Here is a 23,116-nt window from a genome sequence, read left to right on the forward strand (position 1 = left end):
AATTTTTTACATTTTTTATCTTTTTAAAGACAGGATCCCTGCCTGGCAAGTGCAAGGTTCTGAATAGGCTCTCCGGTATCGGGGAAGAAAGAAAAGAAAAGGAAAAAAAAAAAAAAAGATATAGTCACATTGTGTAGCACAAGCTAGCCCTGAACTTACTTATATAACCCAGGCTGGCCTCAAACTCACAGCAACCCTCTGGAGTGCTGGGATTATAGGTGTGTGCCACGATGCCCAGCATGAATAATTTCTAAAAATCCCAGTGTGAAGTAATAACTTCTAAAAATAATTTTAAAAGCTGGGCTTCCAAGGAAAAAGAAAGTCTATAAAGCTTAAGGTTGCAAGACTGTGTGTAAGGAAGATAAATGTAGAATGCTCTTCTTAAAGTTTCAAATTCTTGCCTAATGTGAATTCTCAGAATTCTGTTATTTGTAAACTGGAATTTAAAAACCTAAATTTATCTGAAAGAGCTAGAAACAGGACCTCTAATTACTTAAGTACTAAAGCCCCAAGATTAAGACATTAACCCTCATAGCCCTCCAGCTGAGGGGATTAAGACCATTTGAGTGGCTTGACCAATTACTACAGTCTTGGGGAAACAGTTTGTAGGCCAAGCTAAAGTGAGGAACAAAATGGTGCGGATCCTGAACATGAAAGCCAAAGGCGGGCTTTGTCAATCTAGCGAATTCAACCTTTGGTGTTTTTATTTGTTTGGTTTGATTTTGTGAGACAGGGTCTCACTATGTTGTCTAGGCTGGCCTTGAACTCACTATATAGCAGGACTTGAATTCATGGTGAGCCTCCTGCCTTTGCCTCCTGAGGATACCTTCAGACTTTAAAGAAGAGGACAAAATCTGTGCAAAAATAGCTGCTTTAAGTCAGGTGTGAGGGATTACAGTCCTGTAATCCCAGCACTGGAGCATGAGGTAGGACTGCCTTGAGTTCAAGGCCAACCTAGGTTGTATAGTGAGTTCAAGGCTAACCTGGACTACACAGCCAGACCCTGCCTGAAAAACAGCAAACAACCCTTCAAGAAATGCATATGAGAGAGAGAGAAAAAAAAAGGCTACTTACAGAGTTCTTAGGAAAAAAATGTGCACATACTGCAAGGACAAACTTGAAAACCATGATTTTTCAAATACTGTAGCTCCTGGCAACTGGAGATGAGAAATCCAAGGCCAAGAAAACAAAGCATGTTATGATAACCTGAACCAGGATCCTCTCTTAAGAGGAATTTTGTTGAAATGCCTCAGGAGTACTGTCACCCCACTGAGCAGCCAAAATCAAACTGCTAACTCAGGCATCAACAGGAGCCTCCTTTGAATAGTGAGCTTTTTCTCCCTAAAGACTACCACTTCACTCAAGTGAAACACAATCTGGAGTGTGTGTCTAGGGAGAACACACGGTCCCGGCAGATTCAAGAGGTTACACATCTCTGGCTTGGCAGTGAATGCTACGGAGCACCACAGGGGATCAGAATTCATCCACAAAGATCGAGTGTGAAAACAATAGGGAGGAACAGGAATTTCTTATCCCGGTACCAAATGTACTTCTGGCATTTTTGAGAAGGAACAGAAAGAAAACAATTCCAATTAATACCACCCAGAAAGATCTTCCAGTTTGAATTTTAAGCTTTCCTCTTGGGCTGCTGTAATTCTTCCTTTTAAACTAACTCATTGCCAGTAATTCTAGAACTTTGTAAAAGTACTTTCTGTGTTAAAATGATTCTTTCAGCATTCAAGGTATTTTTCAAAACCTGTCAGGTACCAAAACTAAAAATGTACGACTCCACTTAGCATGAACTGACCATTTTTGGGAAAATGGAGATTAAAAAGAAACTAAATTCTCTAGTTTGCAAATACTAGCTCAAAGGCAAATGGGGAAGAAAATCACATTATACAGGTAGAACAAAAGGCCTAGCAGTCCCACCCATCTCAGGTGGCCTGTCTGAGGCTTTTGCCCAAAGCATGTGCCAGTCACTTGCTACTATTTTTAAATTTCTATACTTTAGACATTTGCAGGTCTGAAACAAAGCCACACTGAGATCAGGCTTGGCTTCCCACTGAGTGCTGCTGTCTGCTCCCCGCCTCCCTCATCACTGGGAACTGAGCATACAGGAAGCTCCACCGCAGCCCTCCAGCTCCCCAGGCCAATGCACAGGCTGCGCAGGTGCCCAAGCCAGCAGAACTCTGCTTCACGGAACCAAAGCTAAGGCAGCTGTGCAAGCTCAGTATCCCTTATCCAAAAGGGTTAGAACCAGCCCAGTTTTGATTTCAGTCTTGTGGGAGTTTTGGAGTATTTGCATATGCATAATGAGATTATCTGGGGGCAGGACTCAAATCCAAGCATGAAATTCTTTCATACATTTGCACCTTCTGGGCATCACCTGAAGGTAATTTTATATACTTCTGGTGCACCTGCATTTTGATTGCAACCAGCTGTCATGTGAAGTGAGGTACAATTCACTGGTGGCATCTGGTTGGTGCTCAAAAGTTCTGACTTGGGAGGATTTCAGACTTCCAGATTACATGTGTTTCACTTGTATATTACTATAATAAAATTACTTTTTTTTCAAAATCTTGAAAAGCTAAATAAGATTATATCAGAATCTACACAAAAGCTTTTAAAAAGCTGGAGGCTGAAAGAAAATAAGCTCTGGAGAAAGAAGAAGACATGGGAGTTGGCCTCATCCATCCGCACGATCCTTCTGTCCCGAGAGACTCTGTGAGGGTCTCATGATGGGGGGTGCCTGACTACCTAGCTCTGCTCTCTTGGGACAGTCTGCATTTCCAGGCTATGAGAACAAATTTCATGAGAGTCACAGGCACAGATCCTTCAACCTACCTAGGATAAAAACTGAAGCATTTTTTTTAACAATATATATTTCTAGCTAGGTATGGCAGTGCACCCCATAATCCCAGCACTCTGGAAGGTTGAAGCAGGAGTGCTGTAAATTTTAGCCCAACCTGGGCAATCTAGCAATTAGCAAGACCTTTTTTTTTTTTTTTTTTTTTTTTTTGGTGAGGGAGTAGTGTAGCTCAGTGCAAAAACCCTGGAATCAATCCCCAGCACATTAAAAAAAAAACAAAAAAAACACATAAATAACAAAAACCATTGTGTATTTCTAATAGGCTTCTCCAGGTGATTCTGCTGTGCACATGAGTTCCAGGATAAAACTGAAACTGCCTGCGATCTGCAGTCTGCCGGTACAACTCAGAACATCTTGAACCATTTCTGAGCAGCATCTGGCATTTGCTTTCCTCCTGCCTAGGACAGGAGCTGCTGCTTACTGTACCAGCCCCACTTCACCCAAACAGCATGCTCTCTGCGAGCCCCATGGCTCTCATGGGGCTAAGTCACAGGCCCTGGTTCCCAGTTTCCTATTAGCACTTGTCAAACTGTGCACACACTGATGGGAAGCCATCTGAATGATGCTCGAGATCAGCAGGAGAGTTTGGGTCCACAGTGTTCACCAGATACAGTGGAGGCCTGCAGTGGCAGGGGTGCTGTGCTGGGTTGGGACTTGCTGGAGTGACCATGCACCTATGGGGGCAAGTGGCTGGACTCTACGTGGACACCAGAGGACACCACTATCTCCACATGCCCAAAACAGCCTCTGGAGAGCACCAGATCATTTCATAACAGTAAGTCCCTCTTCCTAAGGTTTATACAAACATGAGAGCTAAACAGAGACTGGGAAAGCATGTATTGCACACACAAAGGCCATATGAGCCTCTGGTTTCCCACCTGGGGTTCACACAGTATTGGCAGGCAGCTCACTGAAAATGGAGGGCTCAACTGGAGCACAAGGAGAGGGAGTGCCCAGTCAGGAGCCCACAGTCGTGTGTGGCACTGAGGAAGGTGCCTGACCCGGGAGACTCCTAGAAGGAAAGAGCAACCACCCTAGGGACATCAGCCACAATTGGATGGGTAGAGGGCTGGCCAAATAGCTCAGCAGATTAAGTACCTGCAAGCAGGCACAGGGGCTGGGGTTCAATCCCTGGGCCTGCTGTGCTGGCCCTGCCCCCGGAGCACACTGAGACTGCAATTGAGACTGGGCGTGGCGGCACCCGCCTGAAATCCCAGCTCTTGGGAGACTGTAAACAGGCAGATCACTAGAGTCCCATCTAGTAGTGAGACTCTGAACACCCTGTGGACCCTTCCCTAAAATACAAAATCTGTGTAGGTTATGCAAAACACAAACAAGATTAAAACCCCCCCACAATCTGATGGGTAATAAGGTACCCTGCCTGGTGGGAGGACCTGCCGGTGCTGCTTTAATAAACCCCAGATGTGTTCTTTCCAGGCTGGACATCTCCCCCAGGGCTGGACTTCTGTGTGTGACCGTCAGTGTGTCACCACCATCCAGATGAAGCAGCATCTAAACTTCCCCCATGAGTGCTCTTGGCTTTCGAGCTGGGCCCCAGCTCAGCAGCTGGCATCAGGGTGCCATCAAAACCTTTCAAATGAAAGCTGCCGGCCTGACTGATACCTTGCTGCGCCTCACCTCCAGCAACATCTCCCCTGATCTATCACAAAGCCCTGTCGACTCCCTGGCACCTCTCTCCCACCTCCAAGCTGTCTCCATGACTTTGTCTTGATCTGTCAGGAGCTGGCTATCTCTCTCCAGGAAGATGACAGACAGGTCAATCACAAGCTCACGTCCTCTGTTACCCTTGGTCACACCTACAAGGCTTCTGCAGCCTCACCCAGTCGCCTGCGTTCCCCTGTCACCCCTCCTCTTTGCATCCAGCCACACTCCACTTGCACCTACTTCTCCAAACCCTGACTTTGCACTTCTTGTTTCTTGGCCTGAAGTGAACACCTCTTCCACCTGCATAGCTGACTCAAGTTCCTCATGCACACCCCTGGGAAAGTCACCCCAGAGAGGACTACGCTGGTCACCCTGAAAGTGGCTTTCTGCTTTTTTACTCTCAGCACCCTTCTGCTCACTTCCTGCAGCACTCCTGTCAGAACTTGGGTTTATTAGCCATTAGCAAATGCCCAGCAAAACACAAGGTCTAAGAGACAGGTCCTGTCTACCCCAATTTCTGCTACACAGCCAGAGTGTCTGGCACACCACGAGGTTAATACTAGAGGGAAAGAAAGAATAAGTGTAAGAGAAAAGCTGTAGAGCTCAGAAACTAACTCTATCCATCCCCAGTGCTCTACCTTCGGTTCAGTCTAGAAGACGAAGTCCAACTCTTGGTCAAAAATACATGTACAGCTGGGCATGTTGCTCAGGGATGGGGCACTTAGCTGGCACAAAGGTCTGGGTTTGACGCAAGTATTGAAAAAACCCAAAAAAACCGAATGGCATACGTGTATCACCACCACCATCACCACCACCTCTGGAGCCACTGTCACCACTGGACATGGCAACAAAGTTGAAAGACCAAGGATGGGATCTCAGCTCTAGTTGGGCTACTAACTACATCTTTTAGCAAAATGCAATGAGTTCCTATTAGACCTTATATACACAAAGAAAGGATTGAGTGCTTACCTTTAAATCAATATTCTAACCCTGCCTAGTTTATTATTCCCATCTCTAGCCAGTCCCCTTTTTCAATAAAGTCCTGTGTGTAGCTCCTATGTCCAGGCACACACACCCCTTCCTTGGGTCTGCACTGTCATCCACAAAGGAAGGGAGTGGCGTACCTGGCTCTACCCTCATAGTCAGCTCCACCACTTACTTTCTCCTTCTTCCTCTGACCCTCAAACCAAAGTCACACTCTAAAGCCATCCAGGGACACTCAAAGCTGAGGACGACATCCCAATATCCCTCTTTTAGGCCCAAGCTGACAGACACTGCAGAGGGGTAGATTTTCGCCCACTGAACACCTATGTTCTCTTTCTAGCTAAGATTCCATAATCTTTATTAAGCTGTAGGCATTTTACCTTCTGGCGTTCAGTAAAACCCAGGTGGCACAAATGTCTTTGAGCAAAGACAATGCAAAACAGAGTGCACTGAGCTAACTAAATCAACAATTTTATATTAATAGGCACACTTGCACTGCAAGCCACAGGATAGTGGCTACCCACAATCTCAGTGCTCGGGAGGCTGAGGCAGTAGGGCTGCTATCGGTTCAAGACTGGGCTGGACTATGCAGTGAGATACCATCTCAAAACACCAAAAAATTGATTAAATTAAATTCAGATACTTAATTTTGCAATTTTACCAGTAATCTCAATTTTAGAGTAATTGGAAACTAGTGTAATTTCACTGATAAAATATGAGTTTTGCTTCTCTTCTTTCAACACAACACTGCCACTTAAGAACAGAAAAGGAATACTTCCTTGGTTTAAAAAATACCGTTTTTGTTACTTTTAAACCCCACAGTTGAGTAACATTCTGTATTGTACTTGTGACTCATGCTCAAACAAAATGTCACCACACACCCACTCTTCTTAAGTAGTAAATAAAAAATATTAGAACAGAATCTTTGTTTCAAAGTTCTTTACAAATCACAGGAAATAATTCTTTTAAAAATAAAGGTTTTTTTCTTCAACATTTTGACATCTTAGCTTTACTTTTTTATGGTTTAGGACTCACTGAGGCTTAGGACGTATTAGCCAAAATTGCTTTTCTTCACAATGATAAAAAAGTCCATGATCCCTCCAAATAAACAAAAAAGCCAAAACCTTCCTGGAACTTTGTTCCAGAGACATGTTCCCTGTCTTGACTTGGTTGTGGGCAAAAGGTATAAACACAAATGGTACTCTCTGGATCTGTATTTTACTGGGTATTAAATACAGAGAGGTAAAAAGTTTTTAAGCCTTCCCACAAACTGCATTTCAACACCTAACACCTCACTAATCCACCTCAGGCCTGAGTTTTCCATGGGTTAACAAATTCCCAAAGCAGGCAAGGTGACATGCACCTGCAAACCCAGCACCTGAGAGACTCAGGAAAGAGGATCGCCTCAAGTTCGAGACTAGCCTGGATTACACAATGAGTTCACAGCCACCCTGATTGTACAGTGAGATGCTGCCTCAGGAAAAAAAACACTCTTCAAAAAGACCAAACAAACACACAAACAAGAAAACAGCCCACCCCAGAAGTTCCTAAAGCTAAAGGAACGCCCTGCCCCACCTCACTCCCAGAGACCCATCTTTCCAGGACTTCACGTTGGGGCTGCCCAGGTGACAGCCCACTCACCTCCACAGGCAGGGGCGGCATCTTCAGCTTGGTGAGCCGGGCCTCTGGAGGTGCTTTTGAGTCCCCCCTCTCAAAGCTCTGCAGCTTCAGCTCTGGAGACTCACTGGGGGCCTGATCCTGCCCATCCATGGGCCGCACATAGGCTGTGGGCTTCTGCTGTAAGGCCCCACTTTTAGAGGGCAGTGGGGGAGGTGGAAATGTCTGAGGAGGTGGTTGGGGACCGACCCCATGGCTGGTCACAGCTGTCATGCTGTCCGGGGCGACTTCCTTGTCATGGGCTTTCATCACCGGGTCCTTGGGAGACCTGGTTGGGCAGCAGCCTTTACCACTGCTGCCAGCGCCCTGTACCTTGCTGCCTCCCTGTGTCTTGGGGGGAGCCGGCTGGGAGGAATGTACAGGTGACAGGGGCAGCACTGGGGAGGGCAGAGAGGAGAGGAAGGGAGACAGGTCACTGGCTGGAGCAGCACCCGTCCCAGGGGCACCGGGGTCTCTGTCGGCTCTGCGGTCCCCCCTTTTGTGCTGACTGGAGGTGGAGCCCTCCTGCGCAAGGCGGTCCTGAGTCAGGTGCTGTGTGTCTGGTGGGCCGCAGCCCTTGGCACGGGAGCCTGGCATGGGGCCCTTTCTCGACTGCACCATCTTTGAGTGGTGGCTGCTGCTGTCCACAGGCAAAGGCCTGGGGAAAGTGTTGTGCAGGGGTGGGTGGTGGATTCCAGTCTGGAAGGGGCTGGATGGGATGCCACTCCCCCGCTCAGGAAGCAAAGGGTATCTTGGCTTCCCCAACCGATTGTCCGTAGCATCCGGGCACTGAGAACAGGAAGTAATGCTCAGGAATTCCTTCATTTCTTCATAGTTCCCCAGCATGTTCTGTAATCGGCTAGATAGTTCATCACCTTTTGCTGTCTGGGAAATTGAAAAGGCAACAGTCAGGCACTAAATAAAAACATCTACGGAGAGGAATCACTTAATGAGCTATTGTGCAATGCCACTAAGGAATGAAAGGCTCAATTCCATAGGTAACCTACAGAACCTAACTATAGAGTTTTAGCTCATTTCTCTATTGAGGAGCCTGTCACAGACACATGCTACTAATTATAAACTAATGTTACAAAAGAAAACCACCAACTTTAGTAATTATGACAATATTCAAAGAATTTTCAGATTTCAAAAGCACTCTTGAGGGTGAATTCTTTTCAGTTGTGACCCTCATTTGAACTCCTCGCATCCATCATTTTACCAAGGTTTGACACCGTCAAAAATCAGCAGGGCCGTCGAGTACACAGTACGCACCTTGTAGGGCTCTCCAAAGAGGGGCATCTCTTCAGGAAACTCCTCTTCCTCTTGGTGAGCTTCCTGGTTGCGTCTTTCCTTCTCTCTAACTCGAAGCAAGTTTCTGTCTTCATTGTACAAGCTGTTTCAGACGCCGCAAAAGAACAAAACAACACCATCTATCAGTGCCCAAAGTTTTGCTGAGCATGTGCACGTATGTAGTGGGAAGTGAAGGTAGCTATAGATGAAGCAATGGCACGAATGTTATATGAAGTCCTTCAGCCCAGCTGGGCACATCACTCACTGGCACAATGGTTGCCCAACACATGCAAGGCCCTGGGCCTGATCTGCAGGAATGTGTGTGTGTGTGCGTGCGACACACACACACACACACACACACACACACAGCAAAGAGACCAAGTTCACTGACTACTCCCAGACCAAGGGAGTAGACCAGGTTGGGACCAAATCCAAGATGAGCCACCTTTTATAGGTAGCATGGAACTGAGACAAAAGGAAAGACATTTTCAGACTGCAAAATATGGGGCAGACGTAGAAACACATTTCATCTGAAGGAGACGGCAGGATATAAAATTTAGAAAAGCTGTTTTCCTGGATCTGTATCATACATTTTGGAAGATTAGAATAAAAAAGCTTATTTCATAATTAAAAGATTACCAGGCACCCAAAACAGTACTTACTTTATTCCCAGCCTACTCTACCGGCAGTGCCTTGGCATGTAAATCCAAAAAGATGATTTTTCTCACTTCAAACATCGAGGATGAGAAGATCCAATTATAGATGTCAGCTCTACCTACTGAGAGTGTCTTACAATCTGACTGCCCTACTTATACTGCATAGAAATATCTCAGTTGTCAGTCCTGACACCAAGGCATTAAAGCTCATTCTGAGGAACAAGCTACAGAGATGGGGTCTGGACAAGGCAACTCCAGCTCTCGTGCATGTCAGCAGTCAGCTGCTTCCTGCAGACCCTCACAGGGGATGGCCAATGGTAAAGATACACGAACGATAAGAAGTCCTTGTCTTCCTCCACAGAGCCATTTCCAGGAACTCCACTGAAACCTCCTTTCAATGCTACTGGAACAAACAGGAAAACACTTCCCTGCTGTGGCTTCAGACACCATCACCAGCCTAGCCCTGGCACCAGAGGCCTGCTAGCACCCTCCTGGTTCTCACTCTAGTGTTTCTCTGACAAGAACCTGGGGCGCTCCCAGATCTCCCCAGACTTCTCCTTCTCCTTCAGACTTCCTGTGAAAAGCCGCCTCCCTGCTCAAGATCTCTCATCACCATCCACAGCTGAGTGAACCAGTATTTGTGGCTATAGCCTATGATGGAATATGCTTGAAATCTTTCCTTGGTAGTGAAATCCCCCAACCTGGCACGGATCTGCTCACACATGGCCTCTTGGGAGCCAGGGCAGGCCTGTCTCATACTTGCAACACAGGCTCAACTCCCCCTCAGGTCCCAGCACAAGAGGCCTGCAGGGGAGCCCCTTCCTCCCAGCCCTAACCAGGCTTCCAGCAAGAAAGGATAAGCAACTCTCCAGGCACAGCTGACCTGGGCGGCAGGAGGGCCCTGTGGGCACCTCCGTTCTGCTCACCCCAGGCAGGCAACTTCCCTCACTGTGCAGGGTTAGACTCTGGTGCCTTAGTTCCAATTACACAAATGCCTGCTGCCTCTCACACCACCTACTGCTGGGATTCAGCTACCAGCAGCTCTCAGGAGTCATTCAAATGACAGCCACTAAGGGCTTCCTCAGATCCACTTCGAAGCACGCGCCTCACACACCAGCCAATCATCTCTTTCTCCCTGTCCCCTAACGTGTGAATGCCATCAGCGTAGACCCTCCCTCTCACACTGAGCTCTGGCACTGCTATTGTGCATAGAAGCTGGTCTCTAGATATTTTTATTTTTCCTACATCTTTTAAATTAAACCACAGCCACAATGTTTGTAATATAGTTTTATAAACTTACTTGTAGTAGCTCTTATGTTACATTTGCCTTTGAAAGACATGTGTAAAAAGTAGCATTTGGGGCTGGTGAGATGGCTCAGTGGTCTAAAGCACCTACTTGGAACAAACTTCACAAAGCACAGGGACCACGGTTCGATCCCCCAGCACCACATGCCAGCCAGCCCTGCCCCCTGGTGGGCTGAGCTGGCCACACACACACACACACACACACACACACACAAATAAATAAATGTTTAAAAAAAAAAAAAGTAGCATTTGAAAAATTATAACCATTTTAGCTGCACACGGGCAAGCCTATAATCCCAGGATCCAAGAGGCTGAGGCAGGAGGACTGCCTCAAGAAGATCAGTCTAGAGTTCGAGACCAGCCTGGGCTACAAGAACAGCCTGAATTACAAAGTGAGACCCTGTCTCAAAAAAAAAAAAAAAAAAAAAAAAAAAAAATTATAACCATCTTTAAAATGATCTGCTTTTTCCACAGCTTTTCGGTCTAAAGGTAGGTGGGGCTCTGAGAGAGTCTCATGGAATTTTAGACAGCAAAGAGAATCTGTTTCAAGCACCTCTCAGACCACAGAGATCAGATTTATAACAAAGAGGTAACCATTTATATTAATGAATGTACTTATTTTTTTTTAATTTTGCTTTTTTTTTTTTTTTTTTTGAGACACTGTCTCGCTGTGTAGTTCAGGCTGCCCTTGGATTCACCATGTAGCCCAGACCAGCCTCAAACTTGTGGCGATCCTCCTGCCTCAGCTCTCTAAGGGCTGGGATTACAGGCTGCGCCACCACACTGTCAGTGGACAAAGTGAAACAGGAGAAGCTAGGGGGCTGGGGAGATGGCTCAGTAGGATAAGCGCTTGACTGGCAAACACAAGGATCTGAGTTCAATCCCTGGTTCCACGAAAGAGAAAAAAAAGAAACAGGAGAAGCTGAGCTACAGCCTGGCTGCAGTCAAACAGCAACCGCGTGCTACGTGCTGCTGATGGGCGCCTCGACTCAAGGTTGGCAGCTCAAGGTCGGCAGTGGCCCAGTGCAGATGGCCACTCGGGGGTTCTTTTCAGGTACTTACTGATTATGCTTATTCCTCTTACTGACTCAGAAGAGGCCACAAACCATTATTGCATGGAATCATAGAAGCCACTTCTGTGGACAGCTGGCCAGAAGATAACTTTTTAAGCTTCTTGGCTGCTTTTAATGCAGGCAGAGAGGGCGTGACTTGAGCTCAGGGCCGTGCACACCGTGAACACCTGGCTGGAGCAGAGAGGCCGGGTGCGCGGGCAGCGGGCTGGCTGCAGGCACCTGCTCAGGGAGCTCTTGCTTGGCCCTGTTGCTGCAGCCACAGAGTGGACCCCACTGCTGCCCTGTTCCCTGTGCCCACTGCCTCTGGCTCCGAGTTCTAAAGCAGAATTCTGGCTACTTCTCAACAATCCCTGGCTTTGTTCTTGAAAAGAAGACCAAACAGCAAAATTCTAGCGCAGCACCTAACATGGGGGTCGGGACATCTCAACTAACGCCCCCCTCAGGGCCCTTGCTTACCTCTGCCCTCAGTCCCATACTGCTTCCTCACACAGAGGTACACTGGTTGTGAATTACTGAAATATTTCTGAGTAGAACAGCTCAGCTCTGCAGCAGCCTCATCTCAGCCTCAGTTGGGTTTGCCAATGCGTCTGGATTTTTATTCCAAAATAATAAAAAATGATGTAGAAATACCACAGCAGGGGCCAAGTAAGCCCCATTCTTTTATAACATTCCAGAGTAGGCTGAAGCAGAAATATTCTGAGTAGGATACTCATCTGGGAGATATAGCAAGTTTAAGGCTAGTCTGGGCTACATGGCAAGATCCTGTGTCAAAACACACACACACCACACACACCCACACACACCCAACCACCACACACCACACGCACAAGAAAAAGTCCTAACAGCAACTTAGTACTATGTAATTCTAAAATCTAGGGACCACATACACACACACACACACACACACACACACACACACACACAAATCTACTCAATTAAGGAGTCCCATTAATTAAGGATTAACATGATTTGTTTAAAATATTAAAAACCCACACCAATATTCTACTGGCAGACATGTAATAATACTATGCTAACCTTCAGAAGAACTTCGACCTTTTTTAAAACATCCTTATTTTCCAACTGAAGAACTCCTAAGCGGCAAGGGGTGTATGAAGGTTGCTGCTAGGGTGGGTAAATGAGGCCTGGCCTTTGAGCATCCCGGTGCCCAGGAAGACAGACCCTCTGCCCGAGGGCTGGAAGCACGCAGGAAACCCTTGAGGCCTGACCTCATCTGCTTCCCTCTTCACTTGCTATAGGTCTGTAAAGGCTGGGGCAGTGACGACAACCTCCTAGAGCTTGCAGCGATACAAACAGCCTGCTGCAGCATGAGGACTGTAGGTTTGCCACCACTGGCTCAGAGAATCGTTTATTAGAAGTTCTGGGGCAAAAATTTTTCAGGAATATTTTCTTTTTCTCCGAGTTCATTTTGAAATTGGGGAAATGTAAATGAAACATAATCACACAGTTCATGCCACGGGTGACCCTTTTCAGCCTGCAGTGCACCACTGTTTTCAAACCAAGGTGCTAGCACCTAGGAGGTACATGCACACATTTTTAAGGAGGGATTTTTCAGGAAGCATCTGTTGTTCCACATGATTCACAAGCTCTGTAATTACCTCTGGGTAATAACAAGTTCCCTATCACTTTAATTAAGGGTGGTCTTTCTCTGCCCATGTGGAGAAGGGACATTTATACACACACACACACACACACACACACACACACACACACACACACAATGACCTCACCACAGGCTGAGCCTGGGCAGAGGTTCTCACAGAGTCACACAGACCAAGTTCCAAGTGCCACCAAGTTCTCCCAACTGGTCCCAGCCAAGGCCTGAGCAGCACTGTGTGTGAGGGAAGAGCTTTCAGACGCCACACAGCATCATGGTCACAAAAAGAGGACTCAAGAGACCCCAGTTTCCCTTTGTAGATCCGAGGCAGGGCCTGAGAGGTGCCTGGCAAACAAACTTTTGGGTTGTGGGGATAAGAGCAATACACTCCTTTGGGGGCTCAGTGTTAAGGACAGCAGCCGCCTCTTCCAGTGCTCCCAGGCGGCGCTGACTGGGGCAGTGCACATCAGCCTCCATGCAGGTCTCCTGAGGCACAGGGAAAGCAGGACCACCAACTCCATTTTCTAAGGGGAAGAAAAGGGAGCCCAGCACCCATGGACTTGCCCCTAAGGGCAGGCCTGGACATCTAAGACGACAAAGCTGCTGTTCTCAAGCACAGCCCTGCTAGCAAGGCCCTGGGCCTACTTGTTCGTAACCACTCACAACCACAGTCTCTGTGAGGTGACAGCTGAGTGAGTGCCCCACTGATGGATGGATGGATGCTGGGTTCCGGGCACTCACACAGGCCTGTCTGAACTGAGAACCTCAGATAGTTCTCAGAGCAAGGGCCTTCCAGTCACACACAGTGGATCCTTAATTCACAAACACTGTGCTGTAATTTCTTCTTTCAGTGCTATTTTTGTTTTTTATTTGTAGAATTGAGGGTACTGGCCCCATAATAACCTCTGGCCTCAAAAGCCATCTCGAATATGAGAGCCTTTTTACTTTGATTTCCTTCACAGAAAGGCTAGAAACAAATCTGCCCTGAAACAGCCAGGACAGGCCACCAACACAGGACTGCCACCCCAGGCTAAGCCCCGGGCCCTTGATGCCAGCCACCTACCTGTTCAGCCCAGGGGCATCACCCAGCCTAAGGAGGAAAATGTGAAACTACCTGGGGGGCAGGAAGCAGCTGCCCTAAATCACAGGATGGCCCTGGGGAAGGCTGTTATAACTGTGCCTGGATGTCCCCTAAAGCTTCATGCAATCATAGGTGGGGCTTTTCAGAGGTGGCTGGATCTCAGAATATGTGACTGATTCATGGTACAATGCTAGGATTAAGAGTGCTGGGATTATGGGGGTGACTGATCAGTCCAGGGATTGGTAATCCCTAATCCCAGCAGCCTGGATACAACATAAGGGGGCAGAAAGAGGCTAGTCTCATCCCTTTACTTTTCTGTCTTCTGCCTACCATGAGCTACTTCTCTGCGATGCCATCTGCCACGTCCCGTCACAGCCAGTCACCTGTACAAACTGTGAGCTAAATAATAAATAAATCTTGTCCCTAGGAGAACCTGTACTGTAACAACATGTAATTCAGTTGCACTCCAAATGTTCTGATCAAGATCATAGAGCCACAGAGGAATGTGATCGATAATGTACAGTGTGCCTGGGGAGAGTCACATGGAGAGAAAACATTCTCTCAGGCTTTCACAGAGAGCACATTGGCCAAGCAATGGCTTTGACTCATCCTCATGGCTGACACTGACAAAGGATCTACAAAGTGCGGTACAGGGCTACAGGATAAATCCTGAGGGTACTTGGCTGACCTTATCAGATACAAAAGTTACATTTCTTGTTATATAGGTCTTGCTTTATCTTGGTCTTAACTATCCAGCAGAAAAGTATAAAAACAAGTTATATAAAGTAAAGTCATATTAATACGATGAACTGTAAAAGGCTCAAGTCAATAATTTCTGAGGATAACCCACTAATATTATGGACTGCTAAACAGTGTTGGATTGTTTAGCTGAATTCAAACACCTTAGTATTTATTTATTTAAATTTTATTTATTTATTTGTGTGTGTGTGTCTGTGTGTGTCTGTGTTTGTGGCCAGCTCAGCCCACCAGGGGGTGGGGCGGGCTGGCATGTGGTGCTGGGGGATTGAACCGCGGTCCCAGTGCTTTGCTAAGCTTGTTGTCAGTAGGTGCTTTAGACCACTGAGCCATCTCACCAGCCCCCACCTTAGTATTTAGATGCCAATAGAATATTCACCTCTGACAAGACTAAACAAAAAAAAGGGAATACAAAGGAAAGATCATTTTGTATTTATATATACAAAATAGGATAGATATACAGCTACTGTCACTTAATTCAATGAGAAGAAAGAGGTGTACTAAGTGTTTGGACAGGATATCCTGTCTGCTTCTTGTACTATGGCTAACCACTAAGAAGATAACAATGTACAATGTATTGATTATCAAAACTATCCTATTATTCAGCTTTGAAACTGTCTCATTCATATTTACTTCTCAATAAAATAAAAAATAAAAAAAGGCTAAAAATAAAAATAATAACAAAACCTTGTCCCCATTAATATTGGGTGTTAGGTATTTTGTCTCTGCAATAAGAGAAAAGTAACTAAGAGAGAGGCACGCAGCCCGAGTTCCCGTAGACACCCAGAGATCCCACCAGGAGCGTCCCAAGGTATCTTAAGACAAGGAGCAACTCTCAGTGGCTGTGTCTAGCCTCAGATCATAGACTCCCACCTTCAGTCTTCCAGATTCACCCTGATGCATCCCAAAGACCTCTACAAGAACTCGGCAAACCACCTCTGCCACGCATTTGTTACATTAAGTGAACCACGAGAAGGACTCTGGAGGACACCACAGACTTGGCCGGACTAGGGCAGGTCAACTGTGGACTCACCCTGTAAAACAATGGCATGAGCTGGCTGCATGGCCTGGCCACCGACACTTGAAAGGAGGCGTGAAGATCTCACATGGGTCAAGATGCCCTCATGGTTGGAAAGGAGCACAGAGCCACCCGCCCAGCCTAAGCATGGCCACGCAGGCAGCCTGTGCTGGCTTGGGGTAGTGGGGAGCTACATACACTGTCTCTTCAAGCAGACACAGACCGTGAGCAGCAGCAGTCACGGCTCTGCAGGAATTGGCAGGAGCGGCTCCTTTCCTCTCTCTTCTCTGCCCCCCAGCGTAGGGAGTGAGGAGAGACAGAACTGTAATGGCGCCAGCTGGGCTGGAGCTTCGGCAGCACCCCGGCCAGGTGTTGCCTGGCTGAGACGCCTTCCCAAGGCTGGAGCCCACAGGCGCTGCTGCTACTGCTAAACTAGGTTAGTCACACAGGGCTCTGAGTGTCACTTGGCTCCCACAGCAACTCAGCTGACTGCCCACTTATCACCCTGACACTTCCCAGGGGCCTGCCTCAGACAGATGCCACCAAGTCCTTCTAGAATTCACGTCTGTAATTCTAATTCTCCTCTGGAGAACTGAGGGTAATCTCTCCAAGGTACTTACCTCTGTCAGCACAGAAGAGACACATGGTCACAAGGAAACCGCAAGATCAACAGTGCACAGGAAGTCTGAGAACATCGGGTCTTCCCGACCTCTGAGCAGCACACAAAACTGCCGTCTTAAAGAACAGCAATACAGGCATGTAATGAAAACATGGCAAAGGGCAGAACACCTACACTCCTACTGCGCTAGAGAGGCTTCTCCACCTGAGAAATTCCCTCTATTTACCTTTAGCCCATTTTTTGACCTCTACTTCCACATTCCACCGCTCCCTGTCACAACATAGGACATGGTGGCTTCACAGAAAATTGTCAATGTCCTTTCAAGCACTCTTAGTTTGCCATTAGACTATGTCTTTACACATACAATTAAAGCTAAGAAATCAAAGTGGTCCCAGGTTTGAAGGCAGAATAAATGTTTCCCCAAGAAGGGGAGTTTTTCCTTCCTGCATCATGGGTGTGAAAGAATGTACAGCAGGCTGTCTCCTAATAAAACCTGCTTGCTTACATGCTCCCAGGTTTGCATGCTTAATCCCCCCTCACCCCCACCACACAACAAGCACAAAAGAAAAAACAGGGACTTAACCCCAACCTGGTTTTATAATCTGATTTTATGTAAACAACAGCAGCCAAATGCAGTAACAAAACAGTGCTGCCAGCTGTCGTCCTGTAGGAGCCCAGGCCTCCTCACAGAGCAGCCTGCTTCCTCCTCACTTCTGCCTGCTTCCAGGGCTTGCTCAGAGGGACACACAGTGATGTTTACATGACCCCATTTTGCAAAATTAACTCAACCTCCGAAACACTACCCATATATCCTCTGCTCCATCCTTCCTATTCATCCAAAAGGAGGTAACCACAGGACAGGGAAACTTACATTCTTACCCAGCATAAACTTAAAACCAGTGACAGAAGCTAACTGGACAAACTTGGATAAAAAGTCTTGCCAGTTCTAATGTGGCATCATATTAATGTACTCTACAAAATGAGTCCACCAGGTACTCCCGCATGCATTTAAATCTGCACCTAAGGTCCAAGTGGACACAAACATTACAAAAACCTGGAATCACACGAGCCAGGCATGGTGGTTCACGCCTGCAATCTCAGTATTCTATAAAGTTGAGGCAGGAGGATTGCAAAGTTGAGGCCAGACTAGGCTACTTGAGACCCTGTATCAAAGCAAAAGCCAGGTGTGGCAGCGCTTGCCTGTAATCTCAACACTTGAAAGGCTGAGGCAGGAAGATTACTGAGTAAAAGGCCAGCCTAGAAATGGGCAAAGGCCAACCTGTACTGCATAGTGAGAACCTGCCTCAAAATAAATTAAATAAATGAGCTGCGAACACAGCTCCACGGTGGAGCGCTTGCCTAGCAAATATAAAGTTCTGATTCAGTACAGTACTAAAAAATAAAAACCCACACCAAATGTATTTGGGAATATAGGCCAAAATTTAGAGACCAATACTGAGTTTTTAACCAGGGTCATCAGTGTAACCCACTTGTTTTCTTAGAGATGATATAAATAACTACAGATGGACCAGCCCCACAACTGGTCTGCCTCTTCAGCTGGCCTTAATGGGGATGTGGGAGGGCGTGGGAAAGCCGTGGGTTGGGTGTACTGGAGACCTGTGCCAAAGCTCTCCTAGTGCTGTATATGACAAGCATCTTGCCATCCCAACATATTTACAAGTAGAGCTGGGGAGATAGCTCAGTGGCATAAGCACTGCCTGGCAAGTACAAGGTCCTGAGTTTGATCCTCGGCACCGCGCGCAAAAAAAAAAAAAAAAAAAAAAAAAAGCTCCCCCAACATATTTACAAGTAAAACTAGTACCAATTGCACACGGCCACCATGAAAACAGAACAATTACACAAACCACACCAAAGACAAGAAATCTTTTCTTTCTTTCTATTTTATTTTATATTTTGAGACACAGTCTCACTAGACAGCTCAGACTCCCCTTGAGCTCACTGTAACCCAGGCTGGTCTTGAACTCCCAACAATCCTCCTGCCATAGCCCCAGCTGCTGGGACCACAGGCATGTATCACACTATTCAACTAGAGACACCACCTCGGACCACAAAGATTTGGCAATCTATATATAGCTCAGGTTAATTTTCAATGTGACACGAAACGTGAGCATATCAATGCTACCGACACCTTCCAGAAAGCTCATGTGCTGAAAAGGGCTCCTGAAACACAGAGTGCTCTTACCAGCAGTCAAGTCAGGGAAGCAGAGAAAGCCCCCCAGGGCAGCAGGCTCCCTATGATAAGATCTGTCACCTGAGTCATTAGATCTCCCCCTTCAATTAAAAAGGCCCTTGGTGATCAAAGCCACCTGTGCCTGCCTGCATGTTGGCCCTGCTTGGTAAGGACTCTGGGGGCTTCCAGCTCTCCCCTGCAGATCCAGTCTGTACCAGGATCAGCCAGCACGCTGGCCTCGTCTCCACTGGCACTCAGCTGACCAACGACCATATCCACACCTGTGAAGTCCCGAGGCCGGCAAGGGCCACAACATGCTTGAATAGCCCAGCCGCCCCAAACCAAGGAAGACTGCAGGCAAACCAATTTAAGTTATGTTTTCTTACTTTAATTTACCCCTCCCCAGCTTCATTAATAAAACATGTACTGTTTCGGGCACTGCATTTCTTAAGCATTAGAAAATAAGTCTTCTGTAGACCGCCTCAGTTCTCCTTTGGACTATTCCCAACCAGTTCCTCCTCACACAGCTGCAACTGATCTTCCAGAAAGTCATGAGTCTGATCTTGCTGTTCCCCTCCTGACACTTCCTTGCCCCATCTAGCTGGGAGCTGGCAGCCCCACAGAGGCACCACCCTGGCTCTCCTGCCCCCTGTGGAATCACCTCGCTGTCTCCAAAGGTCCCGCTTGGCACCAGGGTCTTTATAGCCAAGCTATACCTGCTGTCTGCATTTACGTCTACCAGGAGGATCTGTGCTCCTCTGACTTTCCTTATCAGAGCCCTGCAGAGTCCAACCTAGCACTGTGCCTAGGAAGGGATGCTAACATCTACCTTATCTGCAGTGACTATAACTCATGCATTACTCAGCTGCTCCAGAGTCTGCAGAAATCTGCCATCCTCTTTATTATTTGAGAACAGAATGTGATTCATTGTCTGAGGACTAAACCCAATTCTGCCGTATTGTTTTGCCTCAAATGACTCAAGCCTAGAAGAAAGCTGACATCATCCCTTTCCGAATCAGCCAAGAGAGAAGCCTCGGCTAGGGCTGCATGCTTGTGGAGATGGTGACAGTTCTCATCTTCCCTCCATAGTCATTAGTCCTAAGACGCTGAACTACACAGGAGGCAAGGGAAAAGGGAGAGATGTCTAGATCACACAGTGAGGGAAAAGGGAGAGATGTCTAGATCACACAACAAATACATACAACAGGGTCAAAATATTTAAGTTATCTCTAAGACTAAAACTTTTAACAATGAGTTTCCAGAAAGACTGGCAGGAGGATCACCATCATTTGAGGCCAGCCTGGACTACACAGCAAGAGCTTGTCCCCCAAAAAATACCAGTGGAGAAAAAGATACCCCACAAAGTCTACCTGTGATGCATCATGGGGAAAACACAAGAAAATGAAGGATGCAGAGAAATCCTTCTAAATGTAATCAGACTAGGTGGCTCCTTCCACTGCTGCAAGCCTGCCATGAGCCTCCCGTAGCAAACTGCGGTCTCCGGGTCTATCCTCCTCCAGCCTCCTTGCCACATGGGCCTCCTTTCTGGGCCTGCAGCAGGCTGAGCCTGCATTGCTAACGCCTCCATCCTGGGCCTGATCTGCAGGTGCGCTGCACTCACCACTCAGATCAGCACCAGGTTCTCAGGCAGGAGCCACAGCTGCAGGGCCGCCTTGCCTACACGCCCCTGGCTTTATCTCCTCCCGCCACTGTGGCAAATGGTCCTGTGTCCTCACTTATCTGTCCAGGTATCCTCTGTCTCCTCATACGTGCCTAAGTCAGCAGCTCTGCGCCTCCTCACAGAGTCACTGTGGCTGACTCCCCAGGCTCCAATATCCTGGTGCCCGTGGGGTTACAGCTACCACACCTGCTCCTCACAGACCAGAGCTGCCATTTATGATTTCCTCCACAAAGAAAGAACCAGGGGGTGGGGATCAGATAGTTTTGAAGTATTTTCAAAATACGTATTTCAAAAAGCAAAACTCGCCAGTCAGTAACAGCACCTTAAAATAAGTCAACAAAATTTCAAATACCACTGAAAAAAACAAGGGAAAAGCAAATCCTTCTCAAATTTTTTTTTCCTTCTCAAATTTATCTTGTGTATCATGAGTCTATTGAAATGTCCCCAAGAGAATTTTTTTTTTAAAAAGGCAGTACTTCTCCCAAGAAATTATTGAGAAGCAAGGTTTCTTTTTTGTTTTTTTTGTTTTTTTTTTTCTCAAAGTTTTATTGTCAAACAGATAGCAATGAGACAGTTTCAAATAATATCGGAAGGACAGTTTCAACAAATAATACACTGCATATATTCTTCTTAGTGGTTAATTGCTGTACAAGATGCGGACTTGTGATCCCATTTACAAACACCATTAGAACAAATCATTCTATTCATTAAGAGAATACAACTATATATCTATCCCAACCTCTTTGAATACACATATACAAAATGGACATTCATCAGTATACCCCATTTTTCCTAAGTTCCGTTATTGAATATTATAGGTGTGTAAACTCAGCAAAATATTCTAAGAGTCCAGTAGCCCATAATAGCATTGGGTCTTATATTTAACTGGCAATGTCAGAAATTATTGACCTGAGTCCCCCACAGCTCAACCCAACAGCATGGCTTTATTTCTTATATTTCGACATCATACTTTTCTACTGGATGGTTAAGACCAAGGTAAAGCAGGACCTATGCAACAAGAGTTGTAGCTTTTTGGTCTGAGAAGGTCAGTGAAATGCCCTCAGGATTTGTCCTGAGATCTTTTTTGTTTTGTTTTGAGAAAAAACAACCCTCGAGTCCATAAGAGATCAAACAGACTGCATGTGCATGTGGTTTTTTTTCACTTGACAGCATAAGTGCCAGGTAATTCCAAACACAAATGACACTGTGACACTGCAAGAGAAGCAGTCCGTAGAAGAGTTTGGAAACAGCGCAGGAGTTTCCCTTCCAAACAGAAGGAATCATCCCTGGCAGGGACGATTCCCCAGCCCTACAGCCCAGCTGCACCTGGGCAAACAGCAAGGGGCGAAGCTGCTGAAGCCCAGCCCAGCCCAGCCCAGCCCAGCCCAGCCCAGCCCTGCAGGTCTCTTCTCTTGCTCAGCAACAGTAAAGGCAAAAGGTTGGGCTAAAAAGGTAAGAACAGGAAGAGGCAGTAGGTAAGAAGGAAACCAGTAAGGTGCAATTATTTTTCTAAAGAATACAACAGCAAGAAACATCTATTCTTTACCATGAGCATCCATGCTCAATTATGGAATAAACAAAAAAGTATTAGTAAAGGTTCTTTCGTTATGGGAGTCTATCCAAAAGGACCCTCCACCCCCAGTCAACACACAACCTCTGGTACCAGAAACCAGTGCTGGTGAATTTTAAACTTTGCTGACCAGACTGCTGTGCACACAGCCTCTGTTCTGGAGAAAGGGTCTCAAACAGCCCAGGGTGGCCTCCGATGAAGGAGGATCATCGGCTTCCTGAGTGCTGGGATTATAGACGTGCACCACCACATCCAGCAGCTACAGGAGACTTCCTAGGATTCACCTTCAGGATCCTAGCAAATCAGGGGCCTAACTTAGAGCAGACCATGAATGCTCATCCTCTGTATATTACACAACACAGACAACAAAAATAAAATGGTAAATTGCCTGTGTTTTTTAAAGGAATAATCAGCATGCCTCTTATTTACATCTTCTATTTAGCTCTCCATGTGGTAATTATACATGCCACACTTGTTTGCACAGAAAGTTTAATGCAATAAAAACTAGAAGCAATTCCCATTCCATTCCATTCCAACAGACATTCCAAGTAGAAAGAACAGGGAGATTATAGAAAAAGGAAAGCTAAAAGCATATATTAGTATTTTATATGGCAACAAGCAACAATTACATGCTTCTAAAAATTCTCATTTTCATCCTATCCCTAACTCATCTCCTAATGTCTGTTATAATTGGAATCTCCTTAAAGCTAAACAGTGGGCCATTGTTTTTCTGGCAAAATCTTCCTTCATCTGACCCTACACAGTGTTGGGTGCCTTACAAAGCTTGTAAGGATTCTTTGGGCTAGATTCTGGCCCAGCCGCCAAAAATTTCATGCAGAGTCTATCCTCCTGCCCTGATCACTACCAACACACAGTTCTCTCCAGTGCAGAATAAAAGGTATGGATCAATGTTAATAAATGCCATCTTCTTCAACATGCACAAACTAGGATCTGCAAGTTCAATTCATAAAAGAAGAAAAAGGGGGCTGGAGAGATGGCTCAGTGGTCTAAAGCACCTACTTGAAACAAGCTTGGCAAAGCACAGGGACTGCGGTTCGATCCCCCAGCACCACATGCCAGCCAGCCC

General features: G+C 46.4%; 1 protein-coding gene across 1 annotated transcript in view; it reads right to left on the reverse strand.

Moving 5' to 3' along the window:
• Aff1 (AF4/FMR2 family member 1) overlaps positions 1–23,116 on the reverse strand; it is a 127,535-nt gene that overhangs the window by 82,900 nt on the left and 21,519 nt on the right. The window contains exons 2-3 of the mRNA XM_023712945.1: positions 8,447–8,567; positions 7,160–8,059 (exon numbers count right to left, since the gene is read on the reverse strand). Of these exons, the coding sequence (XP_023568713.1) occupies positions 7,160–8,059; positions 8,447–8,567 (1,021 nt within the window). The remainder of the gene's footprint in view (positions 1–7,159; positions 8,060–8,446; positions 8,568–23,116) is intronic.

Source organism: Octodon degus, unplaced genomic scaffold, assembly GCF_000260255.1.
Source record: "Octodon degus isolate 3935 unplaced genomic scaffold, OctDeg1.0 scaffold00028, whole genome shotgun sequence".
Classification (NCBI taxonomy): domain Eukaryota; kingdom Metazoa; phylum Chordata; class Mammalia; order Rodentia; family Octodontidae; genus Octodon; species Octodon degus.